This window comes from Marmota flaviventris, chromosome 12 (assembly GCF_047511675.1).
Source record: "Marmota flaviventris isolate mMarFla1 chromosome 12, mMarFla1.hap1, whole genome shotgun sequence".
Classification (NCBI taxonomy): domain Eukaryota; kingdom Metazoa; phylum Chordata; class Mammalia; order Rodentia; family Sciuridae; genus Marmota; species Marmota flaviventris.
The window spans coordinates 75,140,159-75,163,228 of record NC_092509.1 but is presented as its reverse complement, the minus strand read 5'-3'; the positions used below and the strand labels follow the sequence as shown (position 1 = coordinate 75,163,228).

Sequence of the window (23,070 nt, the reverse complement as noted above, 5' to 3'; positions counted from 1 at the left end):
AGGCAACTCCAAGAGTCTAACACTGCACAGATCCCTGGGCAAATTGGCATTGCTGCTGGGTTCCTCTTTCTTGAAGTATTTAATCAGCGATTTTCCCAGTGCCCCAGGCATTTCCTGTAGGGGTGCTGCTGGCTGTTCTACTTCCTACCAGGCTGCCCTCCTTGTCTCAGGGTTCGCACTGCCAACTTTCAGATGAGTTCGCTCTGTTAACTCCTGTTATTCCAGTTTCCCCCATCCCCCCATCCCCCACCCCTGCCATCTGGGAGCCACACAGGCATTTTCTACTCCCCCAGCTCCTGGAATTCCTTCTTGAAGGAGGGCATATGCTTACGAGCACCTTACACTTCTGGCTCGTTTTTTTCTCCTTGCCCAGTTCCAAGTCATTGATTGCTTTTCTTCCTGAGTTCATTCTATGGCAACTGAGAGATTTGTGTTCTCATGTGGCTTATTTTGCCTTTATTTCCTTTGTTCCTTGTGTCCCAGTCTAGACAAGAATGCCACGGTCTCCTAGACACCATTTCTATGCCTTTAGTGTCCTGCTTAGAAAATGGGATAGTCACTCATCTTCAGATGGACCTCAAGAAATACTTTTGGCATGAGAGATCAGGACCTGAAGACATATACCCCCACTTAAGTCATTATCCAAAAAAATAAAGATGGAAATTTGCCGAGTGGTTTAAGAAAAGAAGGCTTGGTGATTTTCACTTTCATTTTGAGGGATGTTGCTTTGATCTTATTTTCTTAGTATTATGATAAGTCATTCTAAGGGATTGAAATAATCATGAAAGAATATTCTGACTTCTTAACATGACCATGTTTCAGGCTGTGCCATCAGAGGTCTTAGGAGAGCAGAGGGTTGCCAGTCTCTTCCTCTTCCCACCCCCACTGCCTTATCCCAATCCTGTGAGACTCCATCTTCTCCAGATTATGTGTTTGGGCTTTGGTCAACTGTTACAGAGCATAGTAAACATCCACAGAGGGTAGGAGTTGAATTCACAGAGTTCATGTTATCCCAAAGAAAGGATTTTCCCCCAGGGCCACTGGCAATTACTTGTGGGTTGTCATGTGTGACGGCTCACATGTCCCAGAGCTTCTGGGAAAGCCTTAAAAAATGCCTTTCAGCAATAAGTACTCTGTAGGAGAGAGGTCCTAGATTTCACTAAACCAGGCTTGGAGATGGGCGTTCTTGGCACTCTCTAACCTAGGCAGTAGGACGCTCCTACCTTTTCATATATGATTTCCATTCCCTCCTATGTGCTAACACTGTTTTCCCAATGTATCTTTTTTGTTGTTGTTGTCTTATTTTGTTTGTTTGTTTCTTTATACAGAAAAACTACTTTGTGTGTGTATGGCTGGGGTAGCTTTCAGGGGCCTTCACAATCCTCCATATTATAATCATTAACATGTTTAAGAGCACATAAGGAGGTAGCAAGTTTTGATGGCAAGAGCACTCCAGTGGATGTTGAGGGGGTGGACTCATATTACTATTAGCTAATATTTATTGAACATATTAGGTGCTAGATTCTGTTTAAAGCACTTTTTACATGGATTATCTTACTGTAGGGATAATCCTACAATTGGATTATTATTTTATTTTACAGATGGGGAAGTTGAGGCATAGAATGATTAAACAATATACCCAAGACCCTGCAGTTGAGGAGTAGAAGCAGTTTTCTAATCCTGCTCTATAACCTACATATTTCACTCTATTCTAATGCTACTTGTAGGCCTAGATGAGATACTGAATAACCACATGACCCTGGAAATTTTATTTTAACTTTCTAGACTCATCCATGACCCATAACTAGAGAGAGTGCCTGTGGGTTCCCTCTAATGGCATATCCACTTTTAATAATCGACATAAGAAAATACAGCTATGTTGTTTCATCATTATATGAAAACATAGTGTTTAAGTCTACATTAAATTTTGATTCAATTGATTCAATAACTGATTCTTTTATGGCTGCTACACACAAAGTAGGTGGCTGGGCACCATGAAGGACAGAAAGATACTTGGAAAAGTTATAATCTCTTTCTTCCATTAATTTTAGATGATTTCATATTTTAGTGGCTTTGGGATTTTTTATAAAACTACTAAGTTCTTTAGATAATGCGACAGGAATGAAATCGAGAAACCATTCATGTTTCAGAATATGCATTCCAGGTCTTAAAATGCATCAGGTGTCTGACATTTCTTATAAAATATGACTTTTGTCCCTTTGAGAGTTTAACTATAACCATTAACTTCTGAGCAAAGCAGCTATTGGTGAGATAAGTTTTTATGGTGGCTTCTAAGCTCAAGGGATTCTTTGAAAATGGAATGTGACTGCTTTGGGAGTCACTTATACTGAAGCAGTATCATTATCACCTGAAAAGAAGGCAAACTCAGGGAAAAAAAAAAAAAAAGGTTTTACTATGTAATAGCTGGATTTTTAAAAATCAGATTTCCATTTTTGGTAAACAGGGTTTAACATCTAACTTGCCCTGCAGTTAGGAGACCTCTTGATGAGATAGGAAAAAAATGATCCTGAACTTGAAAACTAACTGAATGCCATTTCTAATATTGCCTTTGAGGTGGGAAAATTGCATTTTGATAGGCTCAGACATCAAATGAACGTCCATCTTTCTCAGCAGACTGTAAACTTTTAAATTGTTTTATTTTTAAACTACAAGTGCCTGACACATAATAGTTGTTCTATAAATATTTGCCAGTGGACTTTTTATTGCTCACCCCAAAATCCAGCCGTTTTTCCATTTGTCAGAATTTAGTAACTGAACCTGCTTTGACCCATCTGATCTGATCTGCCACCTCAAGAGTACAAGTTTTTTAGCTACTCTCTGGGTTAGTTGGCTTCAGTTCTTAAACTGCTATTTTCTTTATTAATTACAAAATTAGTTTTTTGTATGCACTCTGTCTTTTTAAACCTGTGTTTAACTTACTTAAACCTGTGTATACAATGCATTAATGAGTTGTAAAATTAATTCAGTGAGCTATAAGCAACATAAAAAAGTCAACAAGAATGGGAAAATATCAGAATGCATTGCACTCAAGTACTTATGTTGTAGACATACATACACTAGGTTGCAATGAAAAATAAAGTCTTGAACATCCTTGACTACCCCTCTTCGGAAGATAAAAGCACCTCTGGTGTTCCTCTTCCACTCTACCTCTATAAGAGTTTTTTTTTTTTTTTATTTTTTAAAGTATTTATTTATTTATGTATCTTTAGTTTTAGGTGGATATATTAGTTTGTTTTTATGTGGTGCCGAGGATCGAACCCAGTGCCTCATGCATGCTAGGCAAGCACTCTACCACTGAGTCACCAACCGAGCCCCATATAAGAGTTTTGTACTGGGAAGGGGGTATAGCTCAGTGGTAGAACATTGCCTAGCACCTAGGAGGCCCTGGGTTTCAAACCCCAGATCCTAAAAAAAAAAAAGTTTTACACTGCAGTGATGTTTTGTTAGTTTATTACAGTGCTGGAGATGAACCCAGGGCCTTGCACAAGGCAGGCAAGTAGCCTTCCACTGAACCATACACCACACCACACCACCCCTGTAACTGAATATTATATAACCTTGGTCTTCCCAGAGTATAAGGCTTCAAGTGTAGCTCAACCTTCCTAGAACCATAGTTGGTATCCTAACTAGTAAGTGAATGGGCAATAGAAATGTATGCAAGGAGTGTGGTTGATGGAAAAATCTAGAAATCATTCCTGAGTGCTGACCTGCTGGATCACCACCTGAAGCACCCCTGCAGTCTCAGCACTATACTCCACTACCATTTTGGTGGACTGAAATGTGTGAAAGAGTGGCCAGATACAATAAGGGCCACCACCTAGCATTGGCCCTGCTATCCACAGCCACTCCTTTGAGTCCTATCCTCCCCATCAAAAGCTGTTGGGACAGAGCAAGAGCTCTGGGCACTGAGCAAGTGCCCCTGAAACCTTCAACCTGCATCTAGTGGTGCTTCTCCTGCTGCTAGAGCTTAAATAGGAGGCTCATGTCCCTTTCTTCTGAAATCTGTAAATGTAGTCAGTTTTTAACCGGATTTGTTTTAACAGTTGGCCTCTGAAGTATCTTATGGGTGAGGAGGGGATGCTAGCACTGGTGGAGGAGATCTGTGTCCTTGAAAATTGGATTCCTTTTTGGAAAAGCGCTGACATAGGCTAATCAACACAGCTAAATGACCTACTGTTTCTACCTGCTGACAGGCTCAGCCCTGGGACAGGCTGAAATTAGTTCTCACCACAGGGTGAAGACTTGCCTTCCTTTTTTCCCCTCCCTTTCATGCAAATGTGGTTAATTTATGACTGTCAAATAACATAGCTTTGTAGTGTAGGGAACCAATAAAATGCAGCCCTATCCCACCCCCTTCTTGGAAAACACTCTCTGTACTGATCTGAATAACTAGAGACTCCAGTAATGGGGATCCCTCTGATGATGACTGGTTTTAAAGCCGGGCCTGGTGGCCCATGCCTGTAATTCCAGCGGCTCTGGAGGCTGAGGCAGGAGGATCAGGAGTTCAAAGCTAGCCTCAGCAAAAACGAGGCACTAAGCAACTCAGTGAGACCCTGTCTCTAAATAAAATACAAAATAGGGCTGGGGATATGGCTCAGTGGCTGAGTGCCCCTGAGTTCAATCCTCAATACCCCTCCAATAAAATAAAATAAATAAAAATAAAGCCTTTTCATAATTGTTGTTCTTTGGGAAAAACTAAACTCACCGAAGCTCAGCAGATGTGTTGGCTTAAAGAGGTCTAAAGATGAGTGACCAGCCCAGTGTCCAGGCATTCCAGATATGTAGCCTCATATTTCAGAACATTTCTGCTGCTGTATCTGTTCTGTGAGCAAGAGGGCTTTGGAACATTACAGTCTTGGGGAGATGAGGCTGTGCATTTCAGTTCTGTTGTCCGTTGCTATTATATGTTGGAAAAGGAAGATTCCCTACCCATTTTGGCAGGAGCTATTGCAATTTCAATGTCTTCTCATCAGCCTCGCCTTAGCCCCAGTAGCAGGCAGAATGGGGGCCCCCTCGAAACTCACTCTAGCCAAAGGGTTATGGTAAGTTTCAAAATAAAATATCCATGCCTGAGCACACCATCACATTTCCTATTCCATAGGACCAGCATTGGTCACTGTACCACATCTCTGTTCTAAATTTAGGTACTTTTTTTTTTCCAGGCAAAAATTACTATGCAAACATTTAAGAGAAAAACTTTACCCAAAGTAATTTTTTCCCTGACTTCTGTTTGGTTTCCTGCAATGTTTAGATGACTCATTCTCTTCCAAGAAATTTTAAAGAGATGCAGGCTGAATATTAGTGCACAAAGACTGCACTGTAAATTCTTTTTCTTCCCTGCCTAGAGACCCCTTGCTTCTTTACAGGAAACGGAAAAGCTCCACAGTCTTCATTGTCCTTCTCTGGGCCTCATCAGATTTTGTTGTTCTGAGGAATAAATGTGCCCCTTGTCTCTGGGTGGGGCCCCTTGTAGCTTCCCAGCTCGGTCAACCTCCCCACAGTGGCCAGCACGGAAGCCCTTCCTGCGCTGTGCTTTTCCCTAAAGGCGCACAGTTAAGGTTTCTGAAATAGAGAAGGCCAGCCTTGTATCAGTGAAAGGAGAGACACTGCCCACTTCGTCCCTCTCTCCCTGGGTCAGAATTGCTCCTGATTGCTAGGGGCTTTACTGTGCATTTTAACTGGGTTAACTACAGGAGTATTCCCAGCCCAGCTCTCTGGCAGAGGGAGTGGTAAGTCAGATCACTTGAGCCCTGTTCAAATAAACAGGGTAAGAGTTGAGTGGTCCTCCCAGCTAATCAGCACATGAAAGGAAACATCTGCCTGGCTTAATTGCTATTTTATTGGTTAGGCTTTCCTTCCCTCTTCCTCACTCCTTTCTCCTCCACTCCTGCGGGACTGGGGTTGTTTTAAGTTGTGGATAAGCTACAGGGTAGAGCATCAAGCACTTTTCCCCCTTAACCTCTGCCGTTCAGCATAAGGAGGTGGTAGGAGAGGCTGGAAGGCTGGTGGGGTGGCGGGGGGTGGGGGGGGTGGAGGCCGGCCTGGAGGCAGCAGGGCAGGGTGGTGGGAAGTGATACTCGTGGTCACTTCCTGACCCTGTTGCTGACTCCGAGGCTGGTGGTGAGTCATTTCTCCTTACTTCACCTCCTTGGGCCTTAGCTGCTTCAGTGGAGCTCAGCTCTCCTCAAGATGGGTGAGGCTGGGGTGTGAGTGTGCGCAGGAAAGGCATTCCCTCCTGTGGCTTCCTCCAGTGGTTGAGGTCACTGGATGACAGACACTAGGAATGATAAATTCAAGACCAGAAAAGTGCCCCTGAAGCCCTCTGTTTTGCAGAGCAACTGAGTCCCTGAGGAGACCTTTCCCATTATCTGCTACACTATGGTGTGAAGACAGCCAACCCATTACACACTAAAGGGGTCGTGTTTGAATGGAATATGGATGCAAGGAGCTAGGCAAAAAATCATGTGGAATTCTAGTGGCAGAGGCCTTTCATTTTATGGAAGAGAAAACGAGAGATGCAAAGAGATTAACCAGGGTGCCTAAGGTTATAGCAGGTGGTAGAAGAGCTGGGAATAGAAGGAGACTCTTATGATTGCCAATTTAGGTTTCCTTCCACTCCATTCTCTAATCCACTCCATTCTCTACTACTGGCTATAAAAATTCAGGACCACCTATGATGGAGGGCACACCTATGTTATATTCCATAATGAATACCTTACTAGAAAAAAAATGGGCAGAGAATTCCTTATTGGAAAAAAAATGGCAAACCATAACAGAAAAAATGAAATGTCTGATAAACATGTTTTTAAAAATGTTCAGGCTCACTAGAATCAAAGAACTGCAGATTGCAAGAGATACCACATCACAGTTCCCTAAATTGGCAAAGATTTTTGGTTGTCAAGACCAAAAAAAAAAAAAAAAAAAGTGAACTAAGCATTCTTACATGCCTCTGGCAGTATTTTTAATTGGTACAGTATTTCTCAAAGGCAATTTAAGGCTACAAATGAGTACTCTCTGACCCACTGTTATTTCTAGTAGAAAATAATGAAAAAAGTGTGCATAGATGATTATATATAAAGCAATTTAATACAGCATTTTCTATCACAAAACTTTGGAAGCAAATACCTAAGAAGAGGAGCTATCTCAGCCTAATGTATTATAATATTATAGAAGAATGATGGAGAAATGTTCACAATATACAGTTAAGCAAATAAATTCCCAAATAGTGTTTATAATGCAATCCCAACTTTGTAAAAATAATAATGAAAGGGAAAATTAGAAAAATATTTTACCACTGTCTAGAGTGATGATTTTTTTAGTGGTAGGAATTCAGGGTTACTTTGTTTTCTCTTTTGATGGTTTTTCCACTTTCCTTGTTATAATAAATATATTACTTTTGTAATCAGAAAAGGTATTTTTGAGATAAAGATGTATGTATCTTGGGAAAAAAAGCAAGATTTATAATGATTTTGTTTCTGAATAAAAGGGCACATCCCTTCTTGCCTGGGCATTTAGCTATGCCAAGACAGTATTATAACTTCTGTTAGAAAGATGCTGGTATCTGAATTTTTATAGTAAAGAATTAGAGGGGCCTGGCAGAAGATACAACAAGGGCTTTCCTTATCAATTCCGCCATGAGGCCAATCGGTTTTATCCCCTGCTCCCTTGGGCTTGGCATATAACATTCTGTTCAGAAGCCATGACTCTTTCCTTCCTGCTTCCTCATTTTTCTCTATTTCTACTGTTCTATGTGGTTAGATGCCAGCCCTGGGTGGCAGCAACAAAGAATCTGAGAGCTACCACTGCTCAGGATTAACCAGTTGAAGACCCCTTAACAGATATTATCAGAATCAGGTACCGTTAGCTCAGGTTGCAAGCAGTCATTATTGAAGAACCACTTCCTTGAGAGTTTGTAGTAGAAATAAAGCCAGTGAGAAGTACAATTCCTTCCTGCTTGAACTTATTTAGTTAGGGACTTTGAAGTCCTTGAATGTTGATGTGCTTTTTCCTCTCTCATCCTATTATGCATCTTTCCTTTGTAATCCTTTGGCATGTTTGCCTACAAGTATCTGAGAAGGCATGCTCCACCTAACAACTGTTGCTAGGTAGGATGTGGCTTTCAGGCCTGCTCTTTGGGGACCAATTGAAAAATCAAAGGCTATAACCCATTTTCCCTCTACACGATTGCTTTTGCTGGGCTACAGAAAGGGCACATTTCATTTTATTAAAACTCTTTGAGTAATCTGACCATAATTGGGTCTGAACCGAGTGGTTATCTGATTTGCTGGGTTAAATAATGGGCCTTAATTGAGTCTGTGTTATTTGTAGAGCCAGTGCTGCTCTTGCCTTTGTTGCCCCCTCCTCCCTCCTTCTGTTTCCCAATTAACCTTCATTCCTCTTTCCTTGCAGAGTAAAGAAGTCGGCCAGCAGCTCCAAGATGATTTGATGAAGGTCCTGAACGAGCTCTATTCGGTAAATCAGATGGGTTGCTGGGCTCTTTAACAAGCAGAGGGAAGCAGCATTTGGCAGCTGGCAGCCATAGTCACGTCAGCAGCCCTGAACTGAGCTGAGGTTGAGGACAGTGCATGCTCTCTATTGGGGGTGACCCCACCCATTTCTTTGTTCACACTCTTGATTTTCAAAACCAACAAGCTCCAAAAAAACTTCCTCAGAATAATATCCTTCCTCCACTGTGCAAGTTCACCCTGGCTTCATTTGAGGCATCACCTCAAAACACCAGTCAACGGCTAGGTCACCAACCCAGCTGACACCATTAGCAGCAGCAACCAGGGACCCCAATTTTAATGGCAAGGAACACAGCCTGTATTGCACCATTAACATTTGCCTCTTGGAAAGCACTTATCGTCCAAGTTTTATGTCAGATCTTGGATTGATCTTGATTTGAGATTAGAGCAAATGCGTAGAGGGAAGTGTAGACTCCTAAATGTCCCAATATAAGGGTCGGGTTCAGACAGGCAGAGCCCACCATGAAGATGCAGGCTGTGGGCTTGGAGGAGAGAGCCCAATCTGTTCTGAGAAACCTGGCACTTCAGTGGATGATGGGTACTTCTTCATGCTCTGAGATGTGATTGTGGTCTTGTTCTCCCCCAGCCACGTTTTGTTAGTTATAATAAACATACACACACACACGTACATCAAGGAAACTCTTGCTCCCATAAATGGAATACTTCAATTGTGCAGCACCTGACAGGGATCCCATCTCCAGCTCTGTTATATCAGCCCTGTGTGTCATTTTCCAGGGTTGTCCCATCCTATTTGGAGGTGAAATTGGTTTTCTGTGTTCATTTGTTTATTCCCTCCCTCTCCCTCCTTCCTTCCTTCCTTCCTTCCTTCCTCCCTTCCTCCCTTCCTCCCTTCCTCCCTTCTTGCTTCTTTTCCTCCTTTTCTCTCTCCCTCTCTCCCTTCCTTCCTATCTTTCTTTAATTCACAGGAAAGCAGGCAGCAGTGACATACGTAACAGGCATCTGGGGTCAGAGAATTCCATGTTCTTGGTCCAGAGCCCAGGCGTGTCCGTTTTGTCATGGCAACTGCTAAGCAAGTAAATAGTGTAGTGTGGTCATCTGACCCGTCTGCAGCGGAGCTCGGTTCATTGTGAATTTCTACTCTGTGACTCTTCTGCTATGAAGACAACCAAGTAGAGAGCAGGGTACCCTTTGGTTCAGCTCCCGGGTTTTCATTTTTCTCAAATGCAGTTGATGTCTTTTAAAAATAGAAGCACACGGATGGGAACCATTTTCAGATTGGAAGAGTTTCCTGAATTTGGTCTTTTCAATGCTTCTGCTCTTTATTTTTAGAGCATCTTCTAGGCACCAACAAGAGCTATTATTCCTTTCTTCTGGCAGAGAATTCACTAAGATGGAAGATGACACATGTCATACAGGAATTCTTATATTTTCCCATAAGCATCTTTGACCTTTGCTATTTGCAGCTCTTTCTAGGGGCGAGTTAGTTGGATACCAGAAAACCCCAGACCCACTTAAATCTAGTGTTCTCCTTTGGCCGATGGACTCAAGACAGCAAAGGATGAATAGTGTCTGACCATCTGTTACCTTTTATCCAGAGTCCTAGATCTCTTCATAAGCTATGACTTAAAAAGTAAGTGAAAGGGTACAGGCAATGCCAGAGTAAAGAAGAAAATCCTGAAACTTGCTGCTCTGGTCTGAGGACCAAGTTTGTACCTCTAACTACAATCCTCAGGCCACCCCATATAGGCCAGTAAGTAGTCTATGCAGAGCATAGAATATTCCCACTGATATTCAAACTGAGAATTGGCTAAGTATGGTGTCTCCTGTTGTGAGGTGCCTTGGTACACAGTCTTATAATCTGTCTAAGATCTATGTAAAAATTTGATATATTCCTCAAAGACGTGATGGGAAGAGAAGAAAAGAGTAGAGGACACCAGGAAGTTCCAGAGAAAGCAGAACAGTATGATGCAATGATTCCCATGCAGGGTAATCCCCCACCACCACCACCAAAAGGACTTTTGGCAGTGTCTGCAGCATTTTTAGTTGTCAGAACTGGACAACTAAAATCTAGAGGCCAAGAGTGCTGCTAGTATCCTACAATGTCCAGGATTTTCCGTCACGACAAAGAATTATCTCCCCCAAAATGTCAGTAGTACTAAGTTTGAGACATCTGTGTCTGGTGACTAGAGTCTCCTGAATTAGGCAACACAGACTGTTGACTGCTAGCTATATGAACGTGGGATACCCTAATGTCTATGACCCTGATGTCAGGTATCTCCATATCCTAGGGGATGGGCTCATTGGGGGAGTTATAATTTCAGAAATATCAGACTACAGTTAAGGATCAAATTAATTCACAGATTCTGTCTGTAGACTATTAAAGGGTTCAAAGAATAGAACTAAGAATTGTTTCTTCTACAGGGGTGACATTAGCTTTTGACTGGTTTGAATAAAGGCACATGGGATTGGGATGTGGAACCCTTCAACCTAGGACTGAAGTGTTTCCTGGGACATGAGACTTTCAGTGCTGAAACTGGGAAAGTCCTGAGTAAAACAGGATGATTTGTCACTGTGGGTGAGATAGTGGTCTCATCAAGAAGGAAGCCGGTACTACTGTATATTGGCTTAGGGAAGCTGCTAGCTGTGGACACTCTCAGAGGAGTTAGGAAGAGAATAAGAAAGAATTCTTGTAAGGAACTTTCCCTCTGTTTGCTCTGTAGGAAAGTAAGAGTCAGTCTCTCTCTGTCTCTCTCTCTCTCTCTCTCTCTCTCTCTCTCTCAACCCTGTAGGCAATAGAAGTTATTTGTGGGCACTAAAAAAAAAAAGGAATCAAGGATGTAAGAGATCTGCCATATTTACCAGTGTCCTTCTTACTTCACACTTGCCCCTTATGTCCATGAATAATTCTTTTTGGGAACCAATTACCCACGGGTTGGTAATTTAAGTACTTTTGAACCTGATGAACCAAGGGGCCGAACCCAGGTGTTTCCAAATAAAGATGCCTTTGGATGAGAGGCCCAGAATCCCACCATAAGTGGCCAGCTGCCCCTCTGCACCTTCCTCTTTTCTGCCTGAAGGGCTTTGATTTCCCTGACTTGGCATTCTGTGCCAGGGCCACTTCCACAGCTGTTATTCAGAGAGCAATCTTCTGCACATGTTTCTCCCCCATCATGAACTGGCTAGCTTGGAAACCAGGGATAAGTAGTTTTCATTCTCTGACTGATGCTCTAGGAATGCCTTTGAAGTCAGAGCACACTGCTTCCTAAAGAACTCTGGGATTGTCTGCCTCAGTTGCACCCAGAGACTATCTGGAAAAGTCCAGAAAGCCCCTACAGGAAGGATGTGCAGATGCAGAAGGATATGTAGAGGCGCAGAAGCCACATGGATTGGCTGAATATGAAGAGTCAAGGAAACCCTGGACTTGAAAGAGAAGAGGAGATTCGGACACTCCGGAGCTGTTGTCACCTAGAGGTTTTGTGCTACAGTATATGTCCCCTTGACTTGTGTAGCAGCTGTTTGCTGCAAGCTACTTCAGCCTGGTGTTCAGCACCTGTTCCCCTGAAGCAGTGGCAGCTAATAGTCCTGCAACTCTGCTTATCTGTTTGATCCTGGCACTGGACAGTGGGAATACAAAGAGGTGTCCCTAAACTCAAGACATTTAGTTTTGATAGGGGGAGACAGAAAAATAAGACAGCAAGTAAAAAATGAGGTAAGAACTCTTACAGTCTGCATGAGAGAAGAGCATGAATTAGGCTCCTTGGAAAGGCATTTGAGTTGAATCTTAATTGCTAAGAACTCTTAGTCTTCTCTATATGTTCCCATTTTTTTTCCTTTTATTCCCATCCAGGGAAAACAATCCCATCCATTGTTCATGATGAAATATCTTTATATTTCTTATTCATCTCTTGAGGCTATTGCTAATAGATTATTTTCCAAGTATTATTCTGTCTGTATACTATTTCTTCTAAATTGCTTGTTCAGTTCTGGATATTTAAATATTTTCCTTAAATGTCTGGTAATCCTTAGCTGGCTGATCATATTTTAAAGTAAGGCACTGAAAAGTCCTGTGTTGACCATGGCCTTCACTGTAGGGGCCATGTCTTTGGGGAAGCCCCAGCATCAGTATTTTTTTTTTTAATCTTTTATCTTGGATAGATTACTGAGAGATGGTTCTTTTGATCTCCCACTTATGTCTGGGGACTGAATTGAAAGAGGTCTGGGCCATCTCAACATTCAGTACAGAAGTTGCCATTGATCCTCCTGGTTTAAGTTCAGTTTAAGTTTAAGATACTCTGCCACCCAATGCTCCTAACCTCAGATGAGCCTGGTATTCCCCAGTTTGTGGCCACTTTCTAAGAAAATAAGCCTCAGTCACCCATTGTGATTAGGGAGGGGATTTGGGATCTGACTTTCTCAGGCTTTCAGTAATTTCTTGTTTTTAGATCCACCTTCATCCCACTGCCACCTATTTCTCTTGAGACTTCTGTGATATGTCTGGTTGCTTCTTGGCTCTCCCTAGTATTGATTTAGGATTCAGTAGGTCAGTTACTACTTGCTTATCTGTTTGTCAGAGTCTGATTCTTTCTTTTTGTTTGCCTCAATTTACACCTAAAAAATTATAGCCAGGCATGGTAGTGCATTCCTGTAATCCCAGCAACTCTGGAGGCTAAGACTGAAAGATTGCAAATTGGAGGCCAGCTCTGCAATTTAGCAAGACTCCGTCACAAAACAACAAATAAAAAGGACTGTGCAGTAACTCCGTGATAGAGCAACCCTGAATTCAATCCCTAGTACCAAAAAAAAAAAAAAAAAAAGTAATAATGAAAACTCTTTTCTGTCCTTTTAGTGTAACTTATGGAGGTAACAGAGCTAAATGCATGAATTTTGTATTTAGTTTTTCAAAGTAAAGTGAGTGTTCTTTGAAGAAGTGAGAATTTAGAATTCTGAGTTTCTCCTCTAGTTTATTTGCTCACTATATATGTTTCTCTAAGTCCTACCTTGATTTTCCTGTTTCCCCAGTTGTTTACTATTACTTATTTAAGCTTCAGCCTCTGGATGCTTCAGTTTTCCCTTTAGAGGGCACTAGTAACATTTCTTCCACATTTTCCACAGAGTAGATGATTCATTGTCATTAAGTCATTTGGGCAACCATTTGATGGTAAAGCTACCATGTGTTCATGACATATTTTCCTTAGAAAGTTTTAGTTTCTTAGAGTAGATAATATTTTACTCTTTCTTTGGTGGGGAGGGGTATTGGGGATTAGACCAGGGATACTCTGCCACCCAATGCTTTGTTTTGAGATAGGATCTCCCTAAGTTGCCAAGACTGACCTTGATCTTGTAATTCTCTTGCCTCATGGGTATTTGGGTTTCCAGTCATATGCCACCGTGCCTAGCTTTTAAAATCTTTTAATGAGAGAGTTCTTTAAGTACTTTTGGGTTCGGAAGGAACAATATAAATTATTGATTTTTATTACTTCATCTGTTTGTTGTTGACACTATTCTTTGAGCTCCTTTGTCTCTTATGTTCATTCATAATATTTCCTCTTTCATCATAAAATGGGAAATCATATTCTTAAAAATCATTCACTTTCACAACTTATTTACTTGAGCATTTGAATGCCTTTGTCAGAATCAGGTGGAAAAAAAAACAGAGAAAGGAGCTCCCATCCACCCGTCTCCAGCCAGGAGAACAGATGGCCTCTTTCCCACTTCTTAGTCAACCTGCAAAACTGGGGATCTGTTTGAATTACTTAGAAAAGCTTTTTAATACCCTTAGTTGTTAATATTGCTTCTCCTATATAGAGAATATGCAAAGTATAAGCAGAGTGGATCTTATGGGAAATGGTGTCAGGTTTAGAATAAGCTGATTTAAAGCATTCTGCATCCAAAATGAGACAGAGTTTAGATTCTAATGTACTTTGATTTTGTCAATACCTCAGTATTCTTTATTCCTTCCTCCCCCTCCCACTGATCCTAAGGGATTAGAATACTCACAGAGCCCCTCTAGCCCAGGTTTTCTCAACCTTGGCACCACTGACATTTTGAACCAAATAATTTTTTATTATAGGGGGTACCCTGTGTATAGGATGTGCAGCAGCATTCCCATTAGCAATCCCCAAGGTGTCACAAGCAAAAATATTTCCAGACATTGCTAAATGTCCCCTGGGTGAGATACTGCTCTAACTCAAGTTCCTAAATGAAACCAATTTTGCTTTTCATGTCTCCCTTGAATTTACTTAACCTTTCCTCCCAACTAATTCAGCTCCAGTCCTATGCAGTGATTTAGTGGTAAAGAATGTGGCCTTTGAAGTTTGATAGACCTAAATTTGAATTCTGACTGCCACTTACTAGTCGTGTGACTTTGAGTGCCATAGTTAATCTCTTTAGCCCCATTTCCTCCTCTTTAGGAGTGGAAATAATAACATGTCTTTCACAGAGATGTTGTGAGGATTCACTGTGGTGGCGTACAGAGAACCCCTGACACACAACATGCACTAAGTGGTAGAGATTATTATAAATATTAATACTGTACCCTTGCTGTCCCTTGCGAGTGGTCAGCCATGTGCACACGTATGCATGCTCACACACACACACACACACACACACACACACACACACACAGCTCCTACACTATTTCTCCCTTTCAAAGAAATTTCATAGCATCAAAACTTCAGTACTCTCGAACTTCAGATGGCTAGGTTTGTGGTAAAGCATTTGTAATTCCCTGATGGAAGGTAGCAATATCCTTGAAAGCTCCAGCAGAGCAGGGCATCATGTGGCTGGAAGTAGTAATTTGGGGAGGACTGGAAACAAGGTCAAGTTCCAGGCTTCCTGGTCTCATTGCTAAGAAATGGAATTGAATTCCTAGACAGTGCTTTGGTGGAAAATTTGAAAATGGTGTCCCTCTTTTTCTATTACTTCTTGTAGTAATTCTAGTTATACTTAATAGGGATTTTATTCCTTCCCTGACTCTTACCTGAATCATGCAAGTATCTCATGGTTGTTGTCTAGATTGTAGAATTGCTGCACAGATGAAATGAGCAAATGTGTGTGTGACATTTGCACAAAGCCAGGAATATGGTATGTGCTCAGAATGTAAGAACTGCCATGGCTGTTGCTCTAGTGCTGTGAGGTAGTGTATAATACAGTTGAAGCAGGATGGTTAGGAGAGCTATGGAGGCTTTTCCTCTACCCTGTTTTATAGCTGAAAGGTACAAATAGTATAGACTACTCCACAGGCCATGCAGCCCTCTTTGGGGCACTGAGAGAGGTGGTGTTTCCTGTCTAGTGGGTAATTGTGAGGTGAGCAAGCCATAGGAAATCCCTGGGCCTGTATAAGACTAATGATTACAAATGGTAATAAATAGAATTGAATAATACATGAAGAACAGACCCGAAGTCATTTCAATAAAAAGACACCTTGGGTTAGTTCTGCTTCCCTGTGCTTTGGAACTGCCTTTATTATATAATGTTTGCTGAACCAAACCCTTCTGGATTTTTCCCTTGGGGGGATGAGGATGTTGCTTCCTGGGGAAGAGGACTGGCTGAGTCTTTTAGTCTGTAAAGCAGAGAGTTGACCCCATTGGCTTGACCTCTGGGGTGGGGGTGGGGGATGTCTTGCAGGTCATGAAGACATATCACATGTACAATGCCGACAGCATCAGTGCTCAGAGCAAACTAAAGGAGGCCGAGAAGCAAGAGGAGAAGCAAATTGGTAAATCTGTGAAGCAGGAGGACCGGCAGACCCCACGCTCCCCTGACTCCACCGCCAATGTCCGCATTGAAGAGAAACATGTCCGGAGGAGCTCAGTGAAGAAGATTGAGAAGATGAAAGAGAAGGTATGTATGCTGTAACAGCTGTACAGGCAGGGAAGAATGTTCTGGAAGGCAGGATTGATAAAAATTTTCCAGTAGGGAAAGAAGAGCAGAACACAGAAACTCTGGGTTCCTTTACCAAAAGAGTCCTTTCTCTGTCCTGGCAGGAATCCTAGGTATTGAAGGATGCATGTCAACTCCAAGTTTTCAACCTCCAGAATATAGACAAGAAACAGTAGTCACCCTTCTCTGCTCATTTTCTAAATTGAGCAAAGTATCTTGCTGCCTCAGGAAGTGGGGGGAGACTGAGGACCTTGGGTTCACCTTTAGGCGTCAGGTGTTCAGAGGCTGGGGTAAGTGACACCTCCTCCAGGTTGGCAGTGCAAGGATGGAGAATGATATTTGAAGATAGACTCAAAGTGGGGCACGCATTTAAAGTAGGGAGCCTCATTAACCTTTGCTGAGTTGATCTACATTATGCCCTTGAATCTCATTAAGCAGAATTAGAACCCAATTTAAAGCAGATGCGCATAGGGAGTAGCAGCACAGTTGTGGTTCTTGAATGTACTGTACTTTCATCTCCCAGAGAACAGTCTCCCCTTTAAAAAAAAATAAAAAAGTAAAATTTAACTTCTGTTCCCTTTTCAGCGCCAAGCCAAGTACACCGAGAATAAATTGAAGGCCATTAAAGCCCGGAATGAATACTTACTGGCTTTGGAGGCAACCAATGCATCTGTCTTCAAGTACTACATCCACGACCTGTCTGATCTTATTGATGTAAGTGCTTAAAGCTGGGGGGGCCTATGGGCTCCTCTACCCTGGCTTCAGAATCCTTGTCACACATTCCCCAATTCTATTGTTCGGGCATCTGGGGCATTTTGAGACTGTTACAAAAAGATGATAGCCATGAGATTGGAGATTAGGAGATTGCCAGGTTCCAAGTTCTGGGTGACGCATTTTGTTTGTTTCATTCACTTCTCACTACAGTCCCTGGAGGAAGACATTATTATCTCTAGTTTTATCGATTAACATTCAGAGAGTTTAGATGACTTACCCAGAGCTACTAAGTGACAGAAGTAACCTGGTGTTAGATGTCAGGTGTTCAGAGGCTGGGGTAAGTGACACCTCCTCCAGGTTGGCAGTGCAAGGAGGAAAATGATATTTGAAGATAGACTCAAAGTGGGGCACGCGTTTAAAGTAGGGAGCCTCGTAATCCCAGAAGTTCAGGAGGCTGAGGCAGGAAGATCACAAGTCCAAGGCCAGCCTCAGCAACTTCGTGAGATCCTAAGCAACTTGGTGAGAGCCTGTCTCAAAATAAAAATGGCTCAGGATGTAGCACAGTAGTAAAACACCCCCTGGGTTCAATCCCAAGTACCAAAAAAAAAAAAAAAAAAAAAAGTGACAGAGGCAAAATTTGCACCTAAATCTTACTAAATCAAGATCCATGACCACAGCACTCTTTGGGCTGCTAGGAAATACTCAGCAACTTGTATGTCTGGTATTATCTCCTTTGATTATCACAACACCGTATGGATAAGTAATGCTGTCTCCAGTTTGTAGTTGAGGAAACTAGTGGTCCAGAGGGTTAAGAGACTTACCTACCCAAGGTTACAGATTTGCAGTGTACGACAAATTATGTTCCTATCAGGAAGTTATCCAGATGCCACTGACATCAGGACCATTCTTTTTGAGATGTGGCACACGGACAATCTAGAGAAGCAGGTTAGTAGGCACATGTGTTTTGCATGAAGTAGGCATCTCCTTTTATCTTTGGCCTTATGGGTCAGTCTTGATCTTGATCCTCTTATTGTTTTCCTCAGACCTTATAGTTGAGTCTTGTAGTCTCTACCCTTCATCTGGCCCAATTCCAGAGCCGGTCCTAGATAAAGCTACATTGGCGAACTTTTCTTACCTCTCCCTGTGGTCATCAAAGTGAAGCAATTGAAAGCAACTAGAAGCAACTGATGGAGCATCAGCCTCCCAGTCTCTAGGGCTTCAGGTGTATCCCTGTATCCTGTTTGAGGCCTGGCATTTGCTTTGGGCTCTCAGCAACAACAACTGGGTCTTGCAAGCCTCTGGCCAGACTGCAAATGCTTGCTGCCTCAGTTTCTCCACAAGCAAACCTGTCATACTGCGCAACATCATATGGGGGTCTGATCTAAGACTCACTGGTCTCTAAATAGCTGGTTCATCTTGACCTGTCGCTGAACTGTTCTGGAACTCTTCTGTGGTTTCCCACTGCTCCACCCTGCAGCAAACTAAAGAGCTGGACTAGACCATTGGTACTTAAATCTGGCCCACATCAGAGTTGCTTGGGGAACTTTTCCAAAATACAGATTCCTATTTCCCTTTGACCAGGGAGTTTTGATTTGGTAGATTTGGCGCTGTTAATGCCCTGTATGTCATTGCTTCCCTTGGGTAAGTGGAGCCTTGGTCTCTATTCAGGCACCTCTTTGTTCTCTCTGCTTGTTGATGCTAATCTGAACACTGTCTTTCAAAAGAGGTCAGAGCCCTAAACAAGATCCTCTTCTCCTCAGGGCAGCAACTCCTCACTATTGGGAAGAGGCCTGTTCTTGGCCTGAGAAAGAGAATCTGTTCTTTCTTATGCTCAATTCCCGCCATTTATCTTGCATTTGGTTAAAATATTTTTTAAGAAGAAAAGATTGTGCAGGCTGCCACACCTCTAATGCTGGTTTGCTATCTTCCCTTTCTGTTGCCCCTGGGGTCACTGTCCTACACTTTCACCAAAATTTTGACCTTAGGGGAAGACAAGGGCTACTTCTCTATCAGTCACAACCTTCTTCATCAGACATGAGCAGGTATTTTAAAATCAGTGTAAAAAGCAAGCTATTTGGGGCCTTACTTTCATCACTTTTTTTAAGGCCTGTTAAGAACCTAACTTTACAGGATATGGTGTGAACTGCCATTAAAAAAGAGGACAGCCAGCTTCCCCAGTACTCAGCAGGGCATGGGTCTAGGGAACTGTGAGCAAGTCTAGGGTGACAGCATTCCAGGCCACAGGGTAGTACATTTGTTCTTTTTTCTTTGCTGTTGTATTTTGGTATCTGGTTTGTTTATTGTTTAAGGTTTGTTTTTTGTAGGGTGAGGACAGATTAGTTACTCTTTTTAGGAAAAGCTGATAAGGTTACTCTGCTCCATAAATGTTCAGTAAATATGTGAGTGAGGCTATGTGCCCAGCACCAGGGGTATAAATGGAATATAATAGTTTTGCCTGAGAGGTATTTATAGACTCTAGGTGTTTTACACCTTGGGTCACGATCCGTTAAGGGTGCCATAAATTCACTTTCATGTGTCTGACCTGTTTTTTTAAATGAATAGACTAGACTAGAGTCAGGAAAAAAATGTCAGGGTGCCTCACACTGTGAGGCTAGGTTTTATTTTGTGAAATTTTTATGTTAGGTGTGTATATGCATGCTTGCGTGCCCCTGGGTGTTCTGTATATATGTGGGTGATAATGTAAAATATATTTCTTCTTGTGAATTGAGGGTCAAAAGTTTGAGAGCCACTGTACTAAGATCCAGGAGGGCAGGGACTAAGACTTACTTTACCTTCATAGCCCCTAGTGCTTAATATGTAGCTAAACATGGGTATGTTCACTGAAGAAAGAATAGAATAGAAAAAAGAGGAAGAAGATGATCCGCTAAGCCAAGATTTGCTTCACTTTTTGTGCCTTTAATACTCATTTAGCATGTCATTTGCATATGATGACTGAATTTGTTAGTTTCAAGAGTTCTGACAAATTTATACATTCTTATAATCTACATCTCTATCAAGATCTAGAATAAGTAGCTGATGAAAGATATACTCCTGTCACCTCAGAAAATTCCTCTTGTCTCTTCCCAGTTTCACCCTATGGCAACCACTATTGTAACTTCATTCATTACAAGTTAGTGTTGCCTGTTGTAGAATTTCACAAAGATGGGCATATACAGTATATAATTTTTTGTATATGGCTTCTTTTGCCCAGCTTTTTTTGAGCTCCATCCATGTTGTTTGTATGTATTTGTTTTTCTTGCTGACCTATAATGAAAAGGGCCAAATGTGTGCTTTGGCAACAAACCAGCAGAGCAGGAGTGAGCAAGGAACCTGGGTATGTTGGCATCTTGATCTTGACAGTATCCAGAACTTGCTTGAAGACATGGGATGATTCTTATTGCGGTCCATTGCCATCTGTGTTATGTATACCATTCTGCCTTCTTTCTAGGAGTTTGAAGCTTGTATTTAAGGCAAAGAGAAGTGAAAAGAAGTTATTTTAGTCAATGCCATTACACTAACACGAGGACTAGCCTCCAACTTCTTTTTATAGTATAGTGTAAGATTTAAACTCAGACTAGAGGAGTCCATGTGAGACACACACCAGGAAAACCTTGACTTCAGGCCCAAAAGACATTCTGAGCTCACTTGATAGCATCTAAGAACTGGAGGCACCTTGGAATGTCATTTACTTCCCCTATACTGGTTCTCTGGTTCTCTCAGTCAGCCTAGGAGCAGATGGGTGAATGAAGAACACAGCATTGTCCTCAAACTTAGCCTGAATATTGTGAGGGCCAGGCAACTGGACAGAGGGTCCATGACACATGTACACCCAAGTTGGACATGAAGGAACTTGGCTTTCCCAGTAGGAAATTTTATTAAGAGCAGTGACTGTTTTTCTCTGTATGAACTTTTTATTTACTAGGTCCTTTCTAGGGTCTTTGAGACTATCAGCTGGTAAAGGATTAGTAAGCTATTGACTCCAGTTATCATACATCTGGGTGGGCTGTCATTAAATTCTTTATAAATTTGATTTCCCCTGAGAGGGTTTTCATCAAACATTTATATAACCCAGAAATAGCCAGGGGAGCCCAGTGTGGCCACAGAACTCATCAGAAGCCATGGAAAACATGCTTTGTCCCCAGTGTGAACAAAATAACTTGCTGCCTCTATGCACTGGGATTCTCCTGGGAGTACAATGAGATATTCAAACCTCATTTACCTAACCTTGACCAGATATTGCTTCTTTGCTAAAGGCTCAGTTTCTGGCTGTTGCCCCTGAAGACATATAGAGGGCCAAAGCTCTGAAAACCTATTCTAAATAGCCCAGGTTAGCTGGAGGTGCGGAGGAGCCAGAGGGCACATTTGTGAGTCAGGCTCCCACTCATTTGCACAGAGAACCTACCGGATGGTCATATAAATAGAGTCAGTGCTGCAGCCCAGGAGGCTGCTGCTTCCCTCAGACCCTGTACAGTAAACAACAAAACCACCCACTTAACTTGGGCCAGTATTCAGACTATTTCCCAAGAAACCAGAAATTGTTCTTGTGGTATCAATCAGATTGATAACTAAACTTTATCAAAAGCCTACTGTGAGGGCTGGGGATGTGGCTCAAGCAGTAGCGCGCTCGCCTGGCATGCGTGCGGCCCGGGTTCGATCCTCAGCACCACATACAAACAAAGATGTTGTGTCCGCCAAATACTAAAAAAATAAATATTAAAAAAAAAGAAAAGCCTACTGTGAGCAAGGCCTACTGTGTGGGAGGGTAATAAACAAGGGTAAGATACCAGCCAAGTCTTCAAGAAACATACAATGTATTTGGGGTGGTCGGAAATGGCAAGACACAGAATAAGGGCAAGTATTCTGTATCATGTGAGGGCTCATCATCAGAGTTCCAAGTAGATATCCAGGCAGTGTTGGCCAGGGATGCAGGGCTGGTTGGTTTCCCAGAGGCTGGGAATTTGATTCAGATCTTGAAGAGTGGGTACAATTCTAGCAGGTGAGAAGAGTGGGAAACATCTCTGGAAGAGAAAAGGCTAGGAGCTGCAGGGCAGAGGTCAGTGGATTTAGGGATACGATAATTGGTGTTATATGCAGTACCAGATATATGTAAATGTATTGCCTGTTATCAGCTGGACTTATCCTCATTCAAGGCTCAGAGGGATTAAGTAGTTTGTTTATGGTCACACAGCTGGTTGGAGGCCTATGCTTCTCCAACACTATCTTAAACAGAGAGTATGTCATCGGATTAGACCAGAAGAGCTGAAGGAGAAAAGTGAGGGGAATAATGTCAGGTGGGCAGACTGCAGACACATTATAATTTGTTCTGCCTGTTTGACCTTGCTTAAATTATTTAACCTGTCAATCTCAGCTTCCTCATCTGGAAAACTAAGAAAATACCGACCTCATGGGGGGTAATTGTGAAGATTTGGATGTAGAATGTAGTAAACATCCTTAGTGAAGAGAAGAATTTCTTTACATTTCTAAACTAAGGAAGGTGGATTTTTACTTTAGAAAAAAATAAATAGTTCTTTAACGGGGGCATAATAAAAGTCACATTTTAGGACAGTGAAGCAGACAGCACTGGTGTAAGATAAAGGTATTTTTAGGACAGAGACAGTGAGAATAGAGAGGAAAGGGGAGTTTCTAAAAATACATAAAGGTTTCTGAAGGGCACCCTGCCTCCCCCTAATTTTCCTTCCAACCCCCGCCCTACGCTGTGGGCAGTTACCTGTCACTAGACTTACCAGCATCAGGGGCTAGCAAGAGCTCCTCAGGAAGGGTTTAAGGTTCAAGGGCAGCCTGGCTAGTTCAGCAGCATCTCCCAGAGGAGGAAGAGCCCCCTGCACGTGCAGCCTCCCAATCAGCCGCTTTTGTCTAGCTTTCATTTGCTTCTCCCTCCCATCCGAATTTAATGTCTTTCCATCCTCTGGCTCTAGTTAAGCTGTGACTGCCATTATTCTGCTGAAGC

The 23,070-nt window shown here is 42.2% G+C and overlaps 1 protein-coding gene across 3 annotated transcripts in view; it reads left to right on the top strand.

The window, feature by feature from the left end:
- Positions 1-23,070, top strand: part of Srgap2 (SLIT-ROBO Rho GTPase activating protein 2) — a 243,088-nt gene that overhangs the window by 155,563 nt on the left and 64,455 nt on the right. For all 3 annotated transcript variants that reach the window (XM_071600131.1, XM_027934675.3, XM_034636185.2), the window contains exons 5-7: positions 8,431-8,493; positions 16,134-16,349; positions 16,974-17,102. In XM_071600131.1, coding sequence (XP_071456232.1) covers positions 8,431-8,493; positions 16,134-16,349; positions 16,974-17,102 — 408 coding nt within the window. The remainder of the gene's footprint in view (positions 1-8,430; positions 8,494-16,133; positions 16,350-16,973; positions 17,103-23,070) is intronic.